Below are 18,161 nucleotides of genomic sequence, written 5' to 3'. Positions count from 1 at the left end.
CACTCTCAAAATAAATAAATAAACATTAGAAATAAATAAAAATAAAACACACAAGAAACATGAACACCAAGAGAACTAACAAAGTTTTCAACCAGGAGATGAATTCTCACAGGCTGAAATGCAAACAACAAAGCCATCTCAAAACAACCTGTCACCTGAGATCCTCAAGGTGAAAAAATGAAGAATACCCATAAAAAGAACAAGAAATTATGAAACAAAAATAGGCGGGTCCACATAAAAACAGATGGCTGTCATAAAGAATGAATGATAAATGTTGGAAGTAAAAGACACAGCCATTAAAATCAAAAGGTCAATAGGTTGGGGACACATTCCAGAATGGACACAGTTAAAAGAGAATTAGTGGGGAGTGCGTGGATGGCTCAGACAGTTAAGCATCCAACTTTGGCTCAGGTCGTGATCTCTCAGTTAGTGAGTTTGAGCCCCGCGTCAGGCTCTGTGCTGACAGCTCAGAGCCTGGAGCCTGCTTCGGATTCTGTGTCTCCCTCTCTCTCTCTCTCTGCCCCTCCCCTACTCGTGCTCTGTCTCTCTCTCTCTCTCAAAAATAAATAAACATTTTTTAAAAAGTAAAAAATAAATAAATAAAAGAGAATTAGTGGATTGGGAAAATAGCAGGAAGAATTCAGTTAGAACACAGCCAGAGTAACAGGAATTTAAAAATATAAAACAGAAGGAAAGAAATACTGAGGACAGATCGAAGGGCTCCAACATAAGTCTACGGGGTATTACAAAAGGAGGAGTGGAGGGGGGCAGGGAGGGAGCACCTGGGTGGCTCAGTCGGTTGAGTGCCCAACTTCAGTTCAGATCATGATATTGCAGTCGTGGGTTCGAGCCCCGTGTCAGTCTGTGCTAACAGCTCAGAGCCTGGAGGCTGCTTGGGATTCTGGGTCTCCCTCTCTCTCTGCCCCTGCTCCACTCACAGTCTGTCTGCTTGTCTGTCTCTCTCAAAAATAAATAAACATTAAAAAATTAAAAAAATAAGAAAATAAAAAAATAAAAGGAGAAGTAGGGGAAAGGCAGATAAAATCCAAAAAGATAGTGGCTGAGAATTTTTCATCATTGAAAAAGTCGTCAGCCCTGAGACTGAAAGTATACATTAAGGCCCAAAGATAAACTATATGGAGTCCATATCTAGGTATGTTATGGTGAAACTTCAACGAAAAAGAGAAAAAACTTACAATAATTGGTTTTGTCCTTCAACTATAGAAGCTTTTCAGCAAAGGATGACATTAGGAGACTAGTATTTAAAGCAGATTCTGGCAGCAGTGCAAAGACAGAGTGAAGGGACCAGAAAATGACAGCAGATGATCAAGTAAGCCAGAAGATGCCTCCATGGAGCTTTCGGTCTAGTGGAAGAAAATGGCTTATCCATCTTTGTCTTACCTTCCTGGACTAAAACAAGACTGCACTCATGGTAGACACTCATATAAATATTAGATAATTTTTTTAATTGGGCAAGTCTTTACACATATATAAAAAGCACTCTCGTTTGCTCCTGGCTAAATAAATAAGTAAAGCAAGATTAGAAAAAGACTCTTTTCTATTGACTTAGCAGTATTTGGTATTAAGTATTTGGTATTTGGTAAAACAGAAAGTTTCAAATTAAGTTGAACAACCAAGCCAATTAAAACTCCGACGTACTTGAGATTAAAGCAAGTTCTATACCTGAAAGAGTCCTTTCAAATGGAGAGTCAAACAAAGCTGACAGACTTTGTACAGGAAATTAATGTAAACCACTATTTAACATGGGAAGCTGAACTTACCCTTAGCTCTATCTGCAAACACTATGTGTACCTAACAGCTGATACACAAATTTAAAGGCATCATCTGAACCATGCTAATCTCAAAACAACTTGATGCTTTCGCAAGTAACATTCCCAAGTCCACTTAGAAAGGAAACAAAAAAGAACACCAATGTTGAGTAAATGCCAAAGATGTGGTTCAAAGATTGAGCTCACATTCTTAGGGCACCTGAGTGGCTCAGTCAGTTAAGCAGCCAACCTCAGCTCAGGTTATGTTCTTGCAGTTCATGGGTTGGAGCCCCGCCTTGGGCTCTGTGCTGACAGCTCAGAGCCTAGAGCCTGCTTCCAATTCTGTGTCTCCCTCTCTCTGCCCCTCCCCCACTCACACTCTGTCTCTCTCTCAAAAATAATAAAACATTTAAAAAATTACAAAAAAAAAGGAGTGAGCTCATGTTCTTGATATTGACATCCCTTAGCTGAAAAATTTAAGGTAATGTTGAAATTCCATCAAATCTAAGGTATGCCACAACAAAGAGAAGAGAGGGGAAAACCATAACAATTTAAACATACAAGGTTAGAAAGCTAGTACTAATCCTTAGTATCAAATATAATATTTAATCTTTGGTGCACCTGGGTGGCTCAGTCGGTTAAGCATCCAACTCTTGATCTCAGCTCAGGTCATGATCTCACAGTTCATGACATCAAGCCCTGCACTGGGCTCTGTACTGACAGCGCAGAGTCAGCTTGGGATTCTCTCTCTCCCTCTCTCTCTCTGTCCCTCCCCCACTCTCTCTCACACACACATACACACTCTCCTCTCTCTCTTTCTCTCTCTCAAAATAAATAAGTAAACCTAAAACAAATAAAAGCAATATAATATTTAATCTTTAATCTTTGTGATTCAATATTATACTTAAAATCAGGACAGGATGATAGTTTTTGAAACACAGAACAGGCAGAAGGAAAAGACATCAAATTTAAATCAAGAAAAGCTGTTAACCTCCCACTGGAAAGTAGGAGCATTTTATTGGGAATGGATGTTTAAACAGTCAATAAGCAGTTCATCACTGTCACACAAACATTACTCCAAAGTAAAATTAAGCAGGCTTTAATGCAAATGCCAATCCCTCAGATTTTCACCAAACTGGGTATTTTACCAAGCTTGATCTAATATTTTGATCTTATTCTAAGTCCTACTTTAAGAATCAGTAATTCCTTCAATAAATAAATAAAACATAAAACATATTCCGACTAACGCCAGAACACAGAAGAACTTAACCTATTCGTTGGCTACCAAGATTGTTCTCACACTGGTCAAATTTGAGATTGAGAATAATGAGAACAAACCGGTGGTTGCCAGAGTGGGTGGAGGCGAGGGGCGGGCAAAATGGGTGAAGGGGACTGGGAGATGCAGGCTTCCAGTTATAGAAAGAGTAAGTCATGAGGATGAAAAGTACTGCATAGGGAATATAGTCAAGGCTATTTTAATAGCCTTGTATGGTGATAGATGGTAACTACACTGGTGTTGAACACAGCATGATGTATAGAGAGGCTGAATCACTGTGCTGTATACCTGAAGCTAAGGTAATGCTGTATGTCAACAGTACTTCAATTAAAAACAAACTATAGCCAACAAATAAATGTAAAGGGACAAAAATAATATTGGAGAGAAAAATAAAGTTGCCATATGATTACCAAAAAAATAAATCAGTTTGAGGTGGAGAATTCATCCACAAAGTCTTCATAACCAAGAGCAGGCTAACCAGCTAAGTCTAAACATGGCTGTGCCCCATCACACAGGGAACTTAGCATAAGGAGAAGGCTACCGTAAAACAGTAGGTATGCACACAATATTTCATCATTTCAATTTTCCTTCCAACTGTAAACTAAAGGAGTATTTTTTTAATGTTTATTTATTTTTGAAAGAGAAAGAGAGTGCAAGCCAGGGAGGAGCAGAGAGAGAGGGGGACACAGAATCTGAAGCAGGCTCTAGGCTTTGAGCTGTCAGCCCAGAGCCTGACATAGGGCTCAAACCCATGAGCTATGAGATCATGACCTAAGCTGAAGTTGGACGCTCAACCAACTGAGCCACCAAAGTGCCCCTAAAGGAGTATTTTTAATTCCTTTCTGCGTCTAGTACTATATTAGAAACGATAAAATATAAAAGAACTTTATGAAACTTGGTATGTAGACCCCCAAAGAAAGTTTAAAAGTTGAAGACAAGTCTCACAGATACAAACAATATGTAAACAAATACAGAAGCTGAGGCATGTAACAGCTACAGTATATGTTGATAAAGTACTACGTATGCTTCAAGGATAGAACAGAGGTGAAAAAGGAAAACTTTGGGTGGGTTCACGTTCTTGAGGACAAGGGAGCCCACATTATGGAACAAGCAAGGGAAATGAGGTACAAACATACAATAAAGGGAACCGAGGACAGAGGGCCTGAAAGCTCAGGAAAGGAATTTAGGATTAATGTTCTAGCATTAGAGGATCCTGATCACTTCTGACCAGGTGAGTAAAATGATGAGATCAGTATCTCTTACCCAGGAGTGCTTTAAAGTGTGGTTGGCAAACTACAGCTCAGCGGCCACATCCAGCCCACCACCTATTTTTGTAAATAAAGTTTCACTGAATCACAACCATACCATTTGTTTACGCATCGAGTTGGAATTGGCACACGAAGCCAAAACAGGCCCTTTACAGAAAGAGCTTGTGCCCCTACTTTATGAATTAATTAAGACACTGAGTTAGGAACAGCCTCAATGAGGCTAACACAATGACAACAAAAAAGGTGAGAAAACAGCAGAAGAGGAAAATGGGAAAATTCCAAGAGACAATGAATGGCATCACTGATATAACCTTAAACATTACCATGAGAATATCTCTGGAAATGTCTGAAGACCAATAGATAAGAGTGAGTAACAAAGCTTAATATAAGCTACTGCTTAGTACTAATAATCAAATTACAAAAAAGGTTTTAATAGATGATGCCCAAAGCAGTTGTCAGAAGAATCTTATTATAGAGCAGCTTATCTTATTTATATTTATATACCCTACAGATCAATACAATAGAAGCTTATTCTGAAAGGCTACTCCATTAGGTCCATAATTAATGTGACCTGTGACACTGGAGTGACAAAAAATTTTTGTAACCAACCGGACACTCTCTCTCTCTCTCTCTTTCTCTCTGTCTCTCTGTCTCTCTCTCTATATATATATTTCTTTTTTAATAATGAAGCACATTATTTTATAACCTTCAAACAGTTCAACTGATGCAGAAAAGATGTTTACTAAGGACCATAATTTTTCTTTGGGTAGTTAAATTTCCATTTACAAAAATAAATACATCATTTAAAAATTAATAATAAATATATGGTGGATCTGTTGGTCACATATGATTATTTAATAGCATCAATACTATTGTGTGTATTAAAACACAGAATAATTATTGAAAGTGCATAGATAGCATTTACCCAAGGACACCAAGGTAGGGACTGGGTACAGCAGATAGGGCTCAAACTAGGTTCCCTCCCTTCAGGGTTTCTATCAAGAGCTACCATTCACACAACTGCCAGAATTATCTTCATCAAATCAGATCTGATCAAGTCACTTTGCTTACGAGATTCCAATAGCTCACAGTGCACTTCCCAGTTTGGCTTCCCCTTAACGTTCCAGCCTTATCTACAAGTAACCTCCCCAGGCTTTAGTGACACTGGAAAACTCACTGCTCTTAAAATAATAGTAGCTAATAATTATGGAGCGCCATCTATAAGCAACTCTGTAAACTAGTCCATATGATTGATCTCAGTCATCACAACCACCCTATTACAAAGATCTTACCATATCACCACATAAGCTTCAAGGCTCCGCAGTCAGAAAGATGCCTTTCAAAGTACACAGCCCTATGTTGTATAAAATTTACAAAAATTAATATTTTGTATTCTTTATCTTACATAGGTCCCACCATATCATATAAGCTTCAGGGTGCACAAAACCTAGTCTGCCCTTGATTATTATTATTCCCATTTTACTGAGACTCAGAGAGGTTAAATAACTTGCCAAAGTACTCACCACAAGGAAGTGGCAGAAATCAAACTTGAACCTAGGTATGTCTTCAGAACCTAAGAGTTTAACTACAGTACTAAAGCTGTGCTTCTGTTCATACGGTTCCCATTGCCTGCAATGGCCATTTCTCTTCTTCCTATTTTCTTAAGTAGATTCCCAGGAGGCTCCTTCCTATTTATGCTCCAAAGCCCAACTAAAATGTTACCTCTTCTGCACATCTTTCTTTGACCCTTCCTGGAAAAATGAGATATCCTTTAGATATCCCTGTATTTTATTTTAAGTTTATTTATTTATTTTGACACAGAGAGAGAGACAGAGTGCAAGTGGGGAGGGGCAGAGAGAGAGAGGCAGACAGAGATTCCCAAGCAGACTCCACACTGTCAGCACAGAGCCCCAGCGTGGGGCTCAAACCCACAAATTGTGAGATTGTGACCTGGGCTGAAATCAAGAGTCAGACACTCAACCAACTGAGCCACCCAGGCACCCCTAGATATCCCTATATATATATATATATATATATATATATATATATGTATATATATATATGATATAATCAAAATAATATGCTTTTTGGAGTCAAACTGACCTATGTGCAAATTACGCCTCTGCTATATATTTGTGGTACAATCTAAGGCAAAATATTTAATCTCTCAAACTCTCTGGAGGAAGTTACTCTAAACACACTGACTCATTTAAACATCTAACCATTCATATATCCATTCAACAAATACTTAATGAGGGCCTACCATATGCCAGGCACAAAGCATACAACTAGGACACAGAAAACAGAGGCACCATCCCTGCCCTCACAGAGCTTACAGTCTACCGGAGGATACAGATAAGTGAACAGATGATTAAAATGCAGAGTGAGAAGAGTATTGATTAAGACCGAGGCAGGGGAGAGAAGAGTTTACGGGGAAAGCATCATGACCTCACCCAGACTTTAGGGGTCAGGTAAGGACAGTGGAGACGAACAGCAATTCAGTGGCAAGTCTCTTAAAAATAAAACAGAGCAAATATTCAAGACAGATACCTCAAGTAATTTCAATTTAATAAAATACTTCCACCCCACCCACGCCATAATCACACGTCCCTCATTTCTTAAGCATTTGAAACCTCCTCTGAATGTCAGGGAGGGAAAACTGATTTTTTTTATAAGTGGGTTAATAAAAAAATGAAACCTTGTGCAGTTTCTACTGGCAGCAGAAACCTCAAGACCAAAGGAAGAGGCCAAATAAATAAAAATAAAATCTGATTGTTCTTCAGGATTCTGTCACAACCATAAGAATTCCTTAACATTTGTTCTTGTTTTCTGTGTTAAAGCACTTAATGACAGAACAAGGAAATCATTTTTACATTTTTCTGGGGGCTGAACTGCTGCATAAAGTGAGAGCAATTGCAGCTTTCAAAAGAGATGCTAATTGCAGCTTCTAAAATATTAGACTCTCTCTAAACACCCGTCACCCTCATCCCCTAGGAGTTTCTGGGTCTTTCTTAAAGGTGCTGGGAGGATACTGCCTTACAGACTGCATTTCCTACCCAAGGACTTAAAAACATTTCTGTTGAGAGATTTATTCCTAGTTCTTCAAGGGTCATATGCCTCACAAGTTAGGAAGTACTGGAAAGAAGGACCATCTTCTTTAGGCAAGAAACCCACAATTAGAAAAGCTGTACTGGAGTGATAAAGGAAAACAACTTACAACCTCTTTCTTTATTCCTATAAAATGGGAATTTCCATCTTAATTTAGACTTTGTACCAGCAAACCAGCAGGGGTAGGACCTGGAGCTTCCCTTCCCACAGAGGTTTTCTAGGCAAAGATAAAGGAGGGGAAGTCAGCTCTAAGAGACCTGCTACTTCTTACTTCCTGGGAGGGTGAGAGGGAGGAAAATGTTGTCATGCTGGTAATTCTATTTATAAATGCTTCTCTTTACAATGAGATGACAAATTTAAGAGAGAGAAGAGGGGAACGGCAGCAGCTGCCCACACAGACTATTACTTTAAATTTAATTATCAGAAAACCACTCTCTTCAGGCCAGGAGAGGGATGAGGAGAAGGAGGAAAGGTGAAGACAAATATCAAAATATGGAATGAAACCAAAAGCTAAGTTATATAAATATGGGAGGGAAGGGCGATCACCAATCATCTAAAGACTATCCCCATGCTTCAACTAGCCAAGAGGAAAACCGAGATCCAGAAAAAGTAGAATGTTATTCTTGCCAAGCTCCCAATGCTTCTGGTATTCAGCTACAAATGTAGATTACACTAAATCTTCAGGTATGAAATCGGCAAGATAGCTATATAATTATCTATACATCTGTATGTGTACCACTTTTTCTGAAAATGAAGAGATCTGTATTCTGGTCTAACAATGAGGTTGACCCACAATCAGTATATGAAAATACTCACAACTCAATTCCTGCTGGGAAGCACACGACTTGCATATCTTGTTATGAAAAGGTAAATACCTATTATTTTCCATCTAACCCCCTAGTTACTAAGATTTAAGTTTTTACTGATACAACTATACCCATAATATCATGAGATCAGATTCAGATTAAGTGGAGGAGTGGGCTGGCACTATATAGGAATTTAAAATAATGTTGAAAAACATTGAGAATAAAATCATATCTGGAAAATTATACAGTTGACCCTTGAACAATGCATGGGTTAGGGGTGCTGGCCCCCGCACAGTCAAAACCTGCATAGAACTTTGATTCCCCCCAAAACTTAACTACTAATACCCAACTGTTGACCACAAGCCTTAGCAATAACATCAACAGTCAATTAATAAATTATATGTATTAATACTGTATTCTTACAATAAAGTAAACTAAAGAAAAGGAAATGTTGGGGCACCTGGGTGGCTCGGTTGGTTAAGTATCTGACTCTTGATTTTGGATCAGGTCATGATCTCATGGTTCATGAATTTGAGCCCTGAGTCGGGCTCTGAGATGACAGTGAGGAGCGTGCTTGGGATTTTCTCTCTCTCTCTCTTTATTCCTATAAAAGGAATATTTATTCTCTCTCTCTCTGTCCTTTCCCCACTCGCACACACATGTGTGTGCTCTCTCTCTCTCTCAAAATAAATGTTTTTTTTTTTAAAAAAATGTTATTTAGAAAATCATGAGGAAGAGAAAACACACATATATTACTGCATTGTATTTAGTGAAAGAAATCTGTGTGTTAGGGGACCCATGCAGTTCAAATCTGTTGCTCAAGGGTCAACGATATGTGCTAGAAAGGACTGTGTGTGCATAGAAGAGAAAAAAAAAAAAAGGCCTCCTTGAAAAGAGGCCTGAGGTTGAGACAGGAGTGGTAACGTATCCAACCAACACACACACACACGTGCACTGTGTCCTCATGTTTGAAAAGTGGTCCCCTAAAAAAAAAAAAAGAAAAGAAAAAAAAAAGAAAAGTGGTTCCCTAAACTACCATCTAAGGGAAGTGGGTCTCATTAATTATTCCAATGGGTTCCTGTTTCCCAAGAAAGGCACACTGCTACCAGCACCTTTCGTCCCCTCTGCTCCCCTGCAGAAATCACTCCCTGGGTAACGGCTGAGGAAATGTTGGTAGAACAGCAGGCATGAAGGAGTCCCAGGCCCCAGACTACCCAGGACACTGGAGTTTGTTTGTGCCCTGACTGGACTCCGTGTTGAACTCTGAGTTGCACTTTGATCTGTGAGGTTGATTTCTCCTTCTTATTTTGTCCTTGTTCTCTCAAATCAACACTCACATTCCCATAGATATGAATTCCCCTTGAGGCAATCAAAATATGTGATTAAAGTGACTCACAGCAGGGTGTGAACCAACAGATTTTACCTAACAGGGATTTCCAGTTTAAAGGGGGGCTTGGTAACCTCAATACAGAGTTCCCGGGGAAAATGTGTTTGATGATCTTTCATCCTGTCTCTAGAAGACTAATAGCTAATTTTAAACATCTTCCTGATACTCTGCCTTCCCCTTCCTTACATCCCAGATACCTACTCATGGGCCCTCCTTATAAACACCTTCCCATTTGCCATTTTGTTAATTCTGGGTCAGTTCCCTGAAGGAGGGGACATATTCCAGAGCCTAATGGTTAGTTCTGAGAAGCTACTGTTCATTCAGCACCTTCCACACTTAAATACTCTGAAATTCATTCATTAATATAAGATGTGGAAAAGCGAAGCTTCCCAATTCCACTGCAACCAAAGCAAATACCATCTATCGTATGAATCAGCTCCTGGCTTTGCACCAGATATTCAGAGTTGATTCGAAAACTTAACTGAAAAGTAACGTAAGTCAATGGTGTCCATGATGAAGAGAATGAAAGCGATTTCCCTCTGAAGAGGGAAGGAGGAGGAGGGGAAGAAAAAGAAGGAAGGAAGAAACCCCAGTTGAAACTTGGCATTTACTTGAAGAGGAGCCAGCCAAATGTACGTGCATAGACAGGTTCACAGCACAGAGGGAAGGCATCGCTCAGAAGGCTTCCTTGGCGCTATTAAATTTCTTTGGCGGCAGCCTCGGCTGGGGAGGCAAGGCACAAAAGTTGCGTTCAGGGTTCTGAGGACCAGGAGGTGGTGTCTGCGAACTTACGGGGATTGAACGGCTCAGGAATCTCGCTGAGGAAGAAGAGAGGCCGGGGTAGGCGGGCCGAAGAATGGGGCTGTGCTCCTCCGCTTTGACGGCGCCGTGGGGGCTCGGCTGGCTGCTCACGGTGCTCCCGCTGGTGCTGTTGCTTCTGCTGTACTGATTGTTGTTGAGCTCTGGGTAATTTCTGGCAGACGGCTGGGAGCTGCCATTCAAGAGGTTGGTGAACGGGCTGGCTACGAAACCCGCCTTAGAGGACGAGGAGGCCTTTTTGTTCTCTGGCTCCTCTGTTGCAGCGTTCAAGTTCCCTAGAGAACTGGCTAGCCGGGAGTTTATGGAAAAGCTGAATGGAAAACACAGGTGGGGAGGGGGGAGGACATAGACAACGATGTACGCTCATGCAGCAGAGTTCGTGTTTCTAAAATACACAGGACAAGAGGGGAATGGGATGCAGACAGCTCTGATCAAGGCAAATGGGGACAGAATGGCGTCTTTATCGTCTTGGTGATATTACAACATATGGCCATTAGTGATACACGTTAACTTCCTGTCTAAGCAGTTCACTGCGACCCAAGAAGCTGGCTAAACCACTCCGACCAGATGTCTTGAGATAGGACATCTGGGGGCTCTATGTGTCCTGAGGTAGGGAGTAAGTGAAAGGGGCTATATGAGAGTAAAAGGTAGACTGAAGTGTAAGATTTAACCTACACAGATTCATTCAAATGTCCCTACCCATTTTAGTTCTGCCCATACACATCAAAGGAGAAATGATGATACCACATATCATTAGTAGGTTCCACTGAACTCCAATTTCTGGATCACATTAGGCAAGCTGGAGCTCCACTATAGAAAGGGATGCCATACAGCACTACCTCCACATGACCCTGTCCCTCAGGATGGGAGACAGGAACAGAAGCCTTCTCTGATTTCTCCCCTTCTCCCTGATCCCTTCCTCGGACAAACTTCAGCCAAACTCATTGTCTGCTACAGATTTCCTTTACCCCCCACCAGCATCTGAGAAGAGGAAGAGAAAAATTACCTTCTTACACTGGCGCCTGAGGACAAAGAACTTCTGTTTATCCTCTTGGCCGTCGCTGAGGGGGACAGAGCCACTTTTGAGGTCTTCAAAGTAGATGCAGATCCTTGTGGGGAAGAAGTCAATCTTTGTGGAGAAAAATGGGCAAAAAGTCACCTGAAAGCTGTGTTATCTTAACATTCAGCAATCAACTAAGACAAGATAAATTCATAACATTAAAGGCATCGTGGCAGGTCACGGTAACAGTGATAGCAGCAGCAGTCAACACTGACAGCGCACTTGCTCCGAGTCAAAAGCTCTTCTAAGAACCTTACAGACATTAGCTCATATTCACAACAAGCCTATGAGGTAGCTACGATTGCAATCTCCACTTTGCAGGTGAGGAAACCAAGGCAAAAAGGAAAAGTCACCTAAAGTCAGTGAGCAAGTGACAGAGCTGGTATTCAGATCTAGGATCCAAAGTCCTGTCCTTAACCATGATCTTGCCATGCTTGGTCACGTCCCTTCTTTGATGGAGGCAGTCATTCCTCACATGTCCTTAGGCTACATGTGTGTGTGATTGTGTGTGTGTGTGTGTGTATGTATTTGTATATGTATATATTTTTTACTTCTTTATATATTAAATCTGTCTTCTTCTTTCCACTCTCCAACTGTCCTAGGTGAGGCCACCACTATTCCTTACTCTTGACTACTAGTAACATCTTTTAATCTTATTCATTAAAATTCAAAATCTGGGGGGGCCTGGGTGGCGCAGTCGGTTAAGCGTCCGACTTCAGCCAGGTCACGATCTCGCGGTCCATGAGTTCGAGCCCCGCGTCAGGCTCTGGGCTGATGGCTCAGAGCCTGGAGCCTGCTTCCGATTCTGTGTTTCCCTCTCTCTCTGCCCCTCCCCCGTTCATGCTCTGTCTCTCTCTGTCCCAAAAATAAATAAACGTTGAAAAAAAAATTTTTTTTTAAATTCAAATTCTGAATAGCCTCAGGTAGAATCTAAAATATTTAATTATGCCACTCACTATTTAAACCATTTAATTTTTACTTGGTGCCCAGAAAGCCTGAGCTCCTTGGCTTTACTTATGAAAGCCTCCAAAATCTGCCATTAGCCTTTGCAAGCAGGTCCTTTCTATCCATGCTTTCTCATTAGACAACTCTACTCCAGCTATACAAAATGCTCGGAATTCCCTGAATGGACTGTATTCACAGCTTCGTCTGGCTTGCATGTGCTGTTTTTCCTGCCAGGGCATCTTCTCCTCTCCTTACCTCCCCTCTGCTTCCTCTCTTCCACCTCCATCTGCCTCATTCCCATTGGTTACCCTTTGAAGGCCCAATCAGTTGGAACCCTATATGGCAAGCCTTCACTGAATTCCCAGGCAGGGTAAGCATCCTGTTTCATCATATATTCTCATAGTAAATCATAGCCCTTATACCATATTCCACTGTCTGATATCTGTCTATTCCCCTTGATATAAGCTTTACTGGGGGCAAATGACTGTCTCCCACTTCAATTCCCAGTGGCTAGTACAGTGCCAGACTCAGAGAGAATGTTCAGTAAATGTCTGCTGAGTGGACAGAGAGGGAAAATTGACTCAAACCTGGACTACTAGGGCCCAGTCACAGTTTTTAATACCAAACCTGTTTTATCCTGAGCAAACCATTTAATGTACCTGGACCTAATGTATCTGTTCTAGAAAAGATTATTTACTTGTAGACTCTCGCCTTCATCCTCCTCCCCCCAAACAACAGCTTAAGTACATGGTTTGCCTCTAAAACAAAGATGGGGAAAGTGGTACAAGGAAGCAGCTCAAGCTTCTGGAGAAGTCTGATCCCTCTCAGAACTGCCTGCACAAAACAGCCCTAAAACCGAGAGCTGAATGAGAACCAGAGGTGAGGGGTGAGTTGGATTTTTACCCCTATCTCATTAACAGTTTTGGCAAACATGTCTATGGCCCCCATCAAGCCCTACACTGCACCCTGGTACCACTGGTACCCAGGAAACACCCTGGGATGCTTTGGGGGACATTTTTGCAGGGAAAAACACTAATGTTTCCTCTTCAAATAGAGGACGGGGAAGGAAATAAAACTAGAAAATAAAGGAGAACAAACACATGTAAAAACTAGGGGCAAAGAGAACTGACAGAAATATTAAAAACTCAAAGGCAAAATCTATCACTGGATTGAAAGGCACGTTGCAGAGCAAGGGTAATTTAGAGACCCTACAACGTGCTGGAAGCACAGACTATGTTAACATCACAACGACAGCCACACGGCCCTGTGCGCACCTCAAGAAAACAAAAATCCTCTTCATGGTGAGCATTAAAAGTAAGGTGGTTTGTAACAATCTGGAACACAAAGGAAGGAACTCAAAAGGGAAGAGCTGTGCGCGATTTGTTTTCACCAGTTTAAGGGTTGGGAAATGTATCTAAAGGGCAGTGTTTATTTACAAGCTACTAGAAATTCACCTCATTCACAGTACCTGAAAGGCTGGGGCACTGCTCTTGGGTGCCCTTTCGTATCATCCAACCTACGGAAATCAAAGACAAATGCTCACGCACTGCCAGGTTCGCACGTTTAAGCAAAGACCAAAAGGCAGATCATATGGAGTCAAACCAGTACAAATATTACATTGGCAAAAGGGAGAAACCTCCCAAATGGATATCAGTACTCATTCCGTTTTTAAAGTAAATCCTACAACCAGCAGGAAACCAATTTTAGTCATTTTGTTTCATCTTGACTTTCATTTACAGCAAATTGCTTTAAATCAGAAGGTGGTGTTGCATCCACTTAGGGAAAATATATTTGGGGCGCCTGGGTGGCTCAGTTGGTTAAGTGTCCGACTTCGGCTCAGGTCATGATCTCACAATCCGTGAGTTCGAGCCCCGCGTCGGGCTCTGTGCTGACAGCTCAGAGCCTGGAGCCCATTTCAGATTCTGTGTCTCCCTCTCTCTCTGCCCCTCCCCTGTTCATGCTCTGTCTCTCTCTGTCTCAAAAATAAATAAACATTAAAAATTTTTTTTTTAATTTTTGATTGATGACACCATGATGCTGTTAGAAAAAAACTGAATTCCAAAAAATGAAACAAAAATCCTGAGAATTAAAAAAGAAAATAGAAAAATCATATCAGAATAGCCTTGTAAATTTTAGGTAGTGGAGAGTCTCTCACTCTTTTGCCTACTTATGTGCCAAGTTATGTGCCAATTTATCCCTCTCTCCCCCTTAAGATTTCTTAAGAATCAAAAATAAATCTGATTGAAATTAATTTTAAGCAATATAAAGCCATTTCTTAAGAGTTTCAAGGGGGGAGATGGTGAGTAAAAGAGATTAGAAATCTTGAAGGACCTTGCGCTGACTTAGGTGATATTCATAGCAAGCAGAGCACACTCTGAATAGTACTGGATTTGAAGATCAGCTCCAATCCAAATCCATCCCACTGGGGAGGGGCTGACGTTCTCTAACCTCAAGCAACCAACCCAAATGTGGGTAATGATGCATATCTTTTGTGTTAATTCAGTTAATCCTCATCTCCAAACTAAGTACCTAACGTGGCTCCTGACAGTAGTAGCTGCTCAGTGAATGGTACATCTCTTCGACTTTCTAGTGGTAGTTGGTGGTTATTACCAAGACCAGGCTTGCCATCCCATCTTCTCATGTTACTATGGCAAACGATTACCTTGACTTGAGCTATATACACCTTCATTTCTCAGGTCAGGGCACCAGTGCTCAGAGCATAGGTAATGATGTGCTCAGACCTAATCTGACATGTGTTATAATCCTCCCAAATAACACATGAAAATTAAATTCCCTGTGAGTCTGTTTGACATGTATCCTGCTGGCAAAACACCCCTCTTGTTGTGCATGCCTCTCACTCAAAAGGCAAAGAAAAGTAGCCACTTCTCATTATAATCATTTGTGAACTTGTCACCCCAGTAAAGAATCTGGACGATATTCACAGATTTTTGCACCTATATTGATCCTGGAGACTTTCTTCTTTTTTAAAAAAAATTTTTTTTTCAACGTTTATTTATTTTTGGGACAGAGAGAGACAGAGCATGAACGGGGGAGGGGCAGAGAGAGAGGGAGACACAGAATCGGAAACAGGCTCCAGGCTCTGAGCCATCAGCCCAGAGCCCGACGCGGGGCTCGAACTCACGGACCGCGAGATCGTGACCTGGCTGAAGTCGGACGCTTAACCGACTGCACTACCCAGGCGCCCCATGGAGACTTTCTTCTTTAAGTAATCTGAACCATTAGCAGGATCCAAATGTTGGGATCACAAGTCAAGTTCCATCACTTGATTCTGATTAGTAATTTTAGACTTTAAGCTCAGGATGGTTATTAACTGTACAGACACAGGTAATAATTGCTTATTCAATTCTCAAATAGAGAACATAAAGCTAAGGTGTTAGGATATACCAAAGCTTGGCATTCAGTACTTTTCTACACATTCTAGATTCAAAACAAAAGCCTCAGCACACCTGTGAGAATAGGACACGACAAGATAGGACACCCACTCGTGGAGGGAGAGTCGAATTCCAAATGGAATTTAGAGCACGGTCCCAGAGACACCTCACTGCACAGCAGTTTAAGGTGGGACTCCAGAGGGGCACCTGTCAGTCAGTAAGCTGCGGCCAACATCAGCTCAGGTCATCATCTCGTGTTTTGTGGGTTCAAGCCCCGAGTCAGGCTCTGTGCTGACAGCTCTGAGCCTGGAGCCTGCTTCGGATTCTGTGTCTCCCTCTCTCTCTGTCCTCCCCTGCTTGCTCTCCGTCTCTGTCTCTCTCCCAAAAATAAATAAACATTTAAAAAAAATTTTTTAAAAGAGGTGGGACTCCAGAGACTGAAACTTCAGGAGCTGCTTTCAGTAAGCTTCTAAAACTTAGCTTCTCCCTATAGTGATAAAATAGTTAACAACACAAAATGGCAATAAGCCAAAAACAAAACCAAGAGGTAAACATGGCACTTGTATAATGATATTCAAAAGAGAAGATTAAACATCCTATCCACAAATGGAGGCACGAGATAAATTTAAAAGCTTAAAATTGATCTACCTAAATGCACAGGATGGTGAGGAGCGTGGCTGTCTCTGACTTTTTAAGGCACGTAGTTTGTCTCCCTGGGTTATACTATTTTTCATTTCCACGTCTTCATCCTCTTCTAAGTTATTCTGGAAAAAAAATGTATGTACCATAGAAAGGTTACTCTAAATAATTTTGCTTTATATTGATTTCTTAATAGACTATAGACTCTGTATTTCGTATAGCTGATCTTAATATAGATTATCTTAAACAGCTTTAAAACACAGTGAGTTCAGCATTATCTATCTATATAAAGAGATAGATAGATATAGATATATAGATATAGATATAGATACACTAACAAATGTTCACCTATTCATCAATTAAATATATCGGTCAAATTCCAAATCAAAGAAGCACAGGTATGGATGCGGTAGAATTTAAAAGGAGCTCCTTGTTACAATGGACCACAACCAAAGAGAATCTCATGCACACAAAAATCATGTTTCGGAATATAGCTCAGACACAGACTCGCTCAATAGACACATTACAAATAGGTTTCCAGAGATTACTAGGATCTATCACTGCAAATTCTATAATTTATTTACAAAAATGAAAGATAAAACAATTTAGGATATCTATGTGATAACGTGTTAAGATCAATTAACACTAATAAAAGCATCCAAGACCTTTTGAGAAGGAGTTAAAGCCTACTAGATTGGGAAAGTGTGTTTCCTGCTGAAATAAGTCTTACAGTTTAAAATATGTAAGTTCCACACTAGGTCTTTTCACATGCCAGCTCACATTTAACTCTCACAACTCAAGGCGGGGAAGACACTATTACCTGTAAAGATTTAAAAAAGGAGGTATTCAAGGCACGTGGGTGGCCCAGTCAATTAAGTGTCCAACTTCAGCTCAGGTCATGATCTCACAGTCAATGAGTTTGAGCCCTGCATCCAGCTCTGTGCTGACAGCTCAGAGTCTGGAGTCCACTTTGGATTCTGTCTCTCTGTCTCTCTGTCTCTCTGTCTCTCTCTCTGCCCCTCCCCCACTCATGTTGTCGCTCTCTCTCTCCCAAAAATAAATAAACATTCAAAAAAATTTTTTTCATAGTATTCCCTGATAATTGCTTGTATTTCTGAGGGATTGGTTGTAATAATTCCATTTTCATTCATGAATTTATCTAGTTGGGTCATCTCCCTTTTCTTTTTGAGAAGCCTGGCTAGAGGTTTATCAATTTTGTTTGTTTTTTTAAAAAAAACCAACACTTGGTTTCATTGATTGGCTCTACAGTTTTTTTAGATTCTATATTGTTTATTTCTGCTCTGATCTTTATTATTTCTCTTCTTCTGCTAGGTTTGGGGTGTTCTGCCTCTAGTTCCTTTAGGTGTGTTGTTAGATTTTGTATTCGGGATTTTTCTTGTTTCTTGAGAGAGCCTGGATTGCAATGCATTTTCCTCTCAGTACTGCTTTTGCTGCATCCCAAAGCATTTGGATTGTTGTATTTTCATTTTAATTTGTTTCCATATATTTTTTAATTTCTTCTCTAATTGCGTGGTTGACCCATTCATACTTTAGTAGGGTGTTCTTTAACCTCCATGCTTTTGGAGGTTTTCCAAGACTTTTTCCTGATTTCAAGCTTCATAGCATTGTGGTCTGAAAGTATGCATGGTATGATCTCCATTCTTATATAGTTATGAAGGGCTGTTTTGTGAC

General features: G+C 40.6%; 1 protein-coding gene across 6 annotated transcripts in view; it reads right to left on the bottom strand.

Moving 5' to 3' along the window:
• Positions 1-18,161, bottom strand: part of CDC14A (cell division cycle 14A) — a 188,888-nt gene that overhangs the window by 11,566 nt on the left and 159,161 nt on the right. The window contains exons 12-15 of one of the 6 annotated variants that reach the window (XM_043575678.1): positions 16,479-16,594; positions 13,907-13,954; positions 11,440-11,562; positions 10,407-10,605 (exon numbers count right to left, since the gene is read on the bottom strand). In XM_043575678.1, the coding sequence (XP_043431613.1) occupies positions 10,407-10,605; positions 11,440-11,562; positions 13,907-13,954; positions 16,479-16,594 (486 nt within the window). Of the gene's footprint in view, positions 1-10,202; positions 10,744-11,439; positions 11,563-13,906; positions 13,955-16,478; positions 16,595-18,161 lie in introns of those variants that run through there. The other 5 variants (XM_043575675.1, XM_043575677.1, XM_043575673.1 and 2 more) reach the window with 5 other exon arrangements.

This window comes from Prionailurus bengalensis, chromosome C1, assembly GCF_016509475.1.
Source record: "Prionailurus bengalensis isolate Pbe53 chromosome C1, Fcat_Pben_1.1_paternal_pri, whole genome shotgun sequence".
Classification (NCBI taxonomy): domain Eukaryota; kingdom Metazoa; phylum Chordata; class Mammalia; order Carnivora; family Felidae; genus Prionailurus; species Prionailurus bengalensis.
The sequence above is the reverse complement of the archived record's forward strand: the minus strand, read 5'-3'. Positions and strand labels throughout refer to the sequence as shown.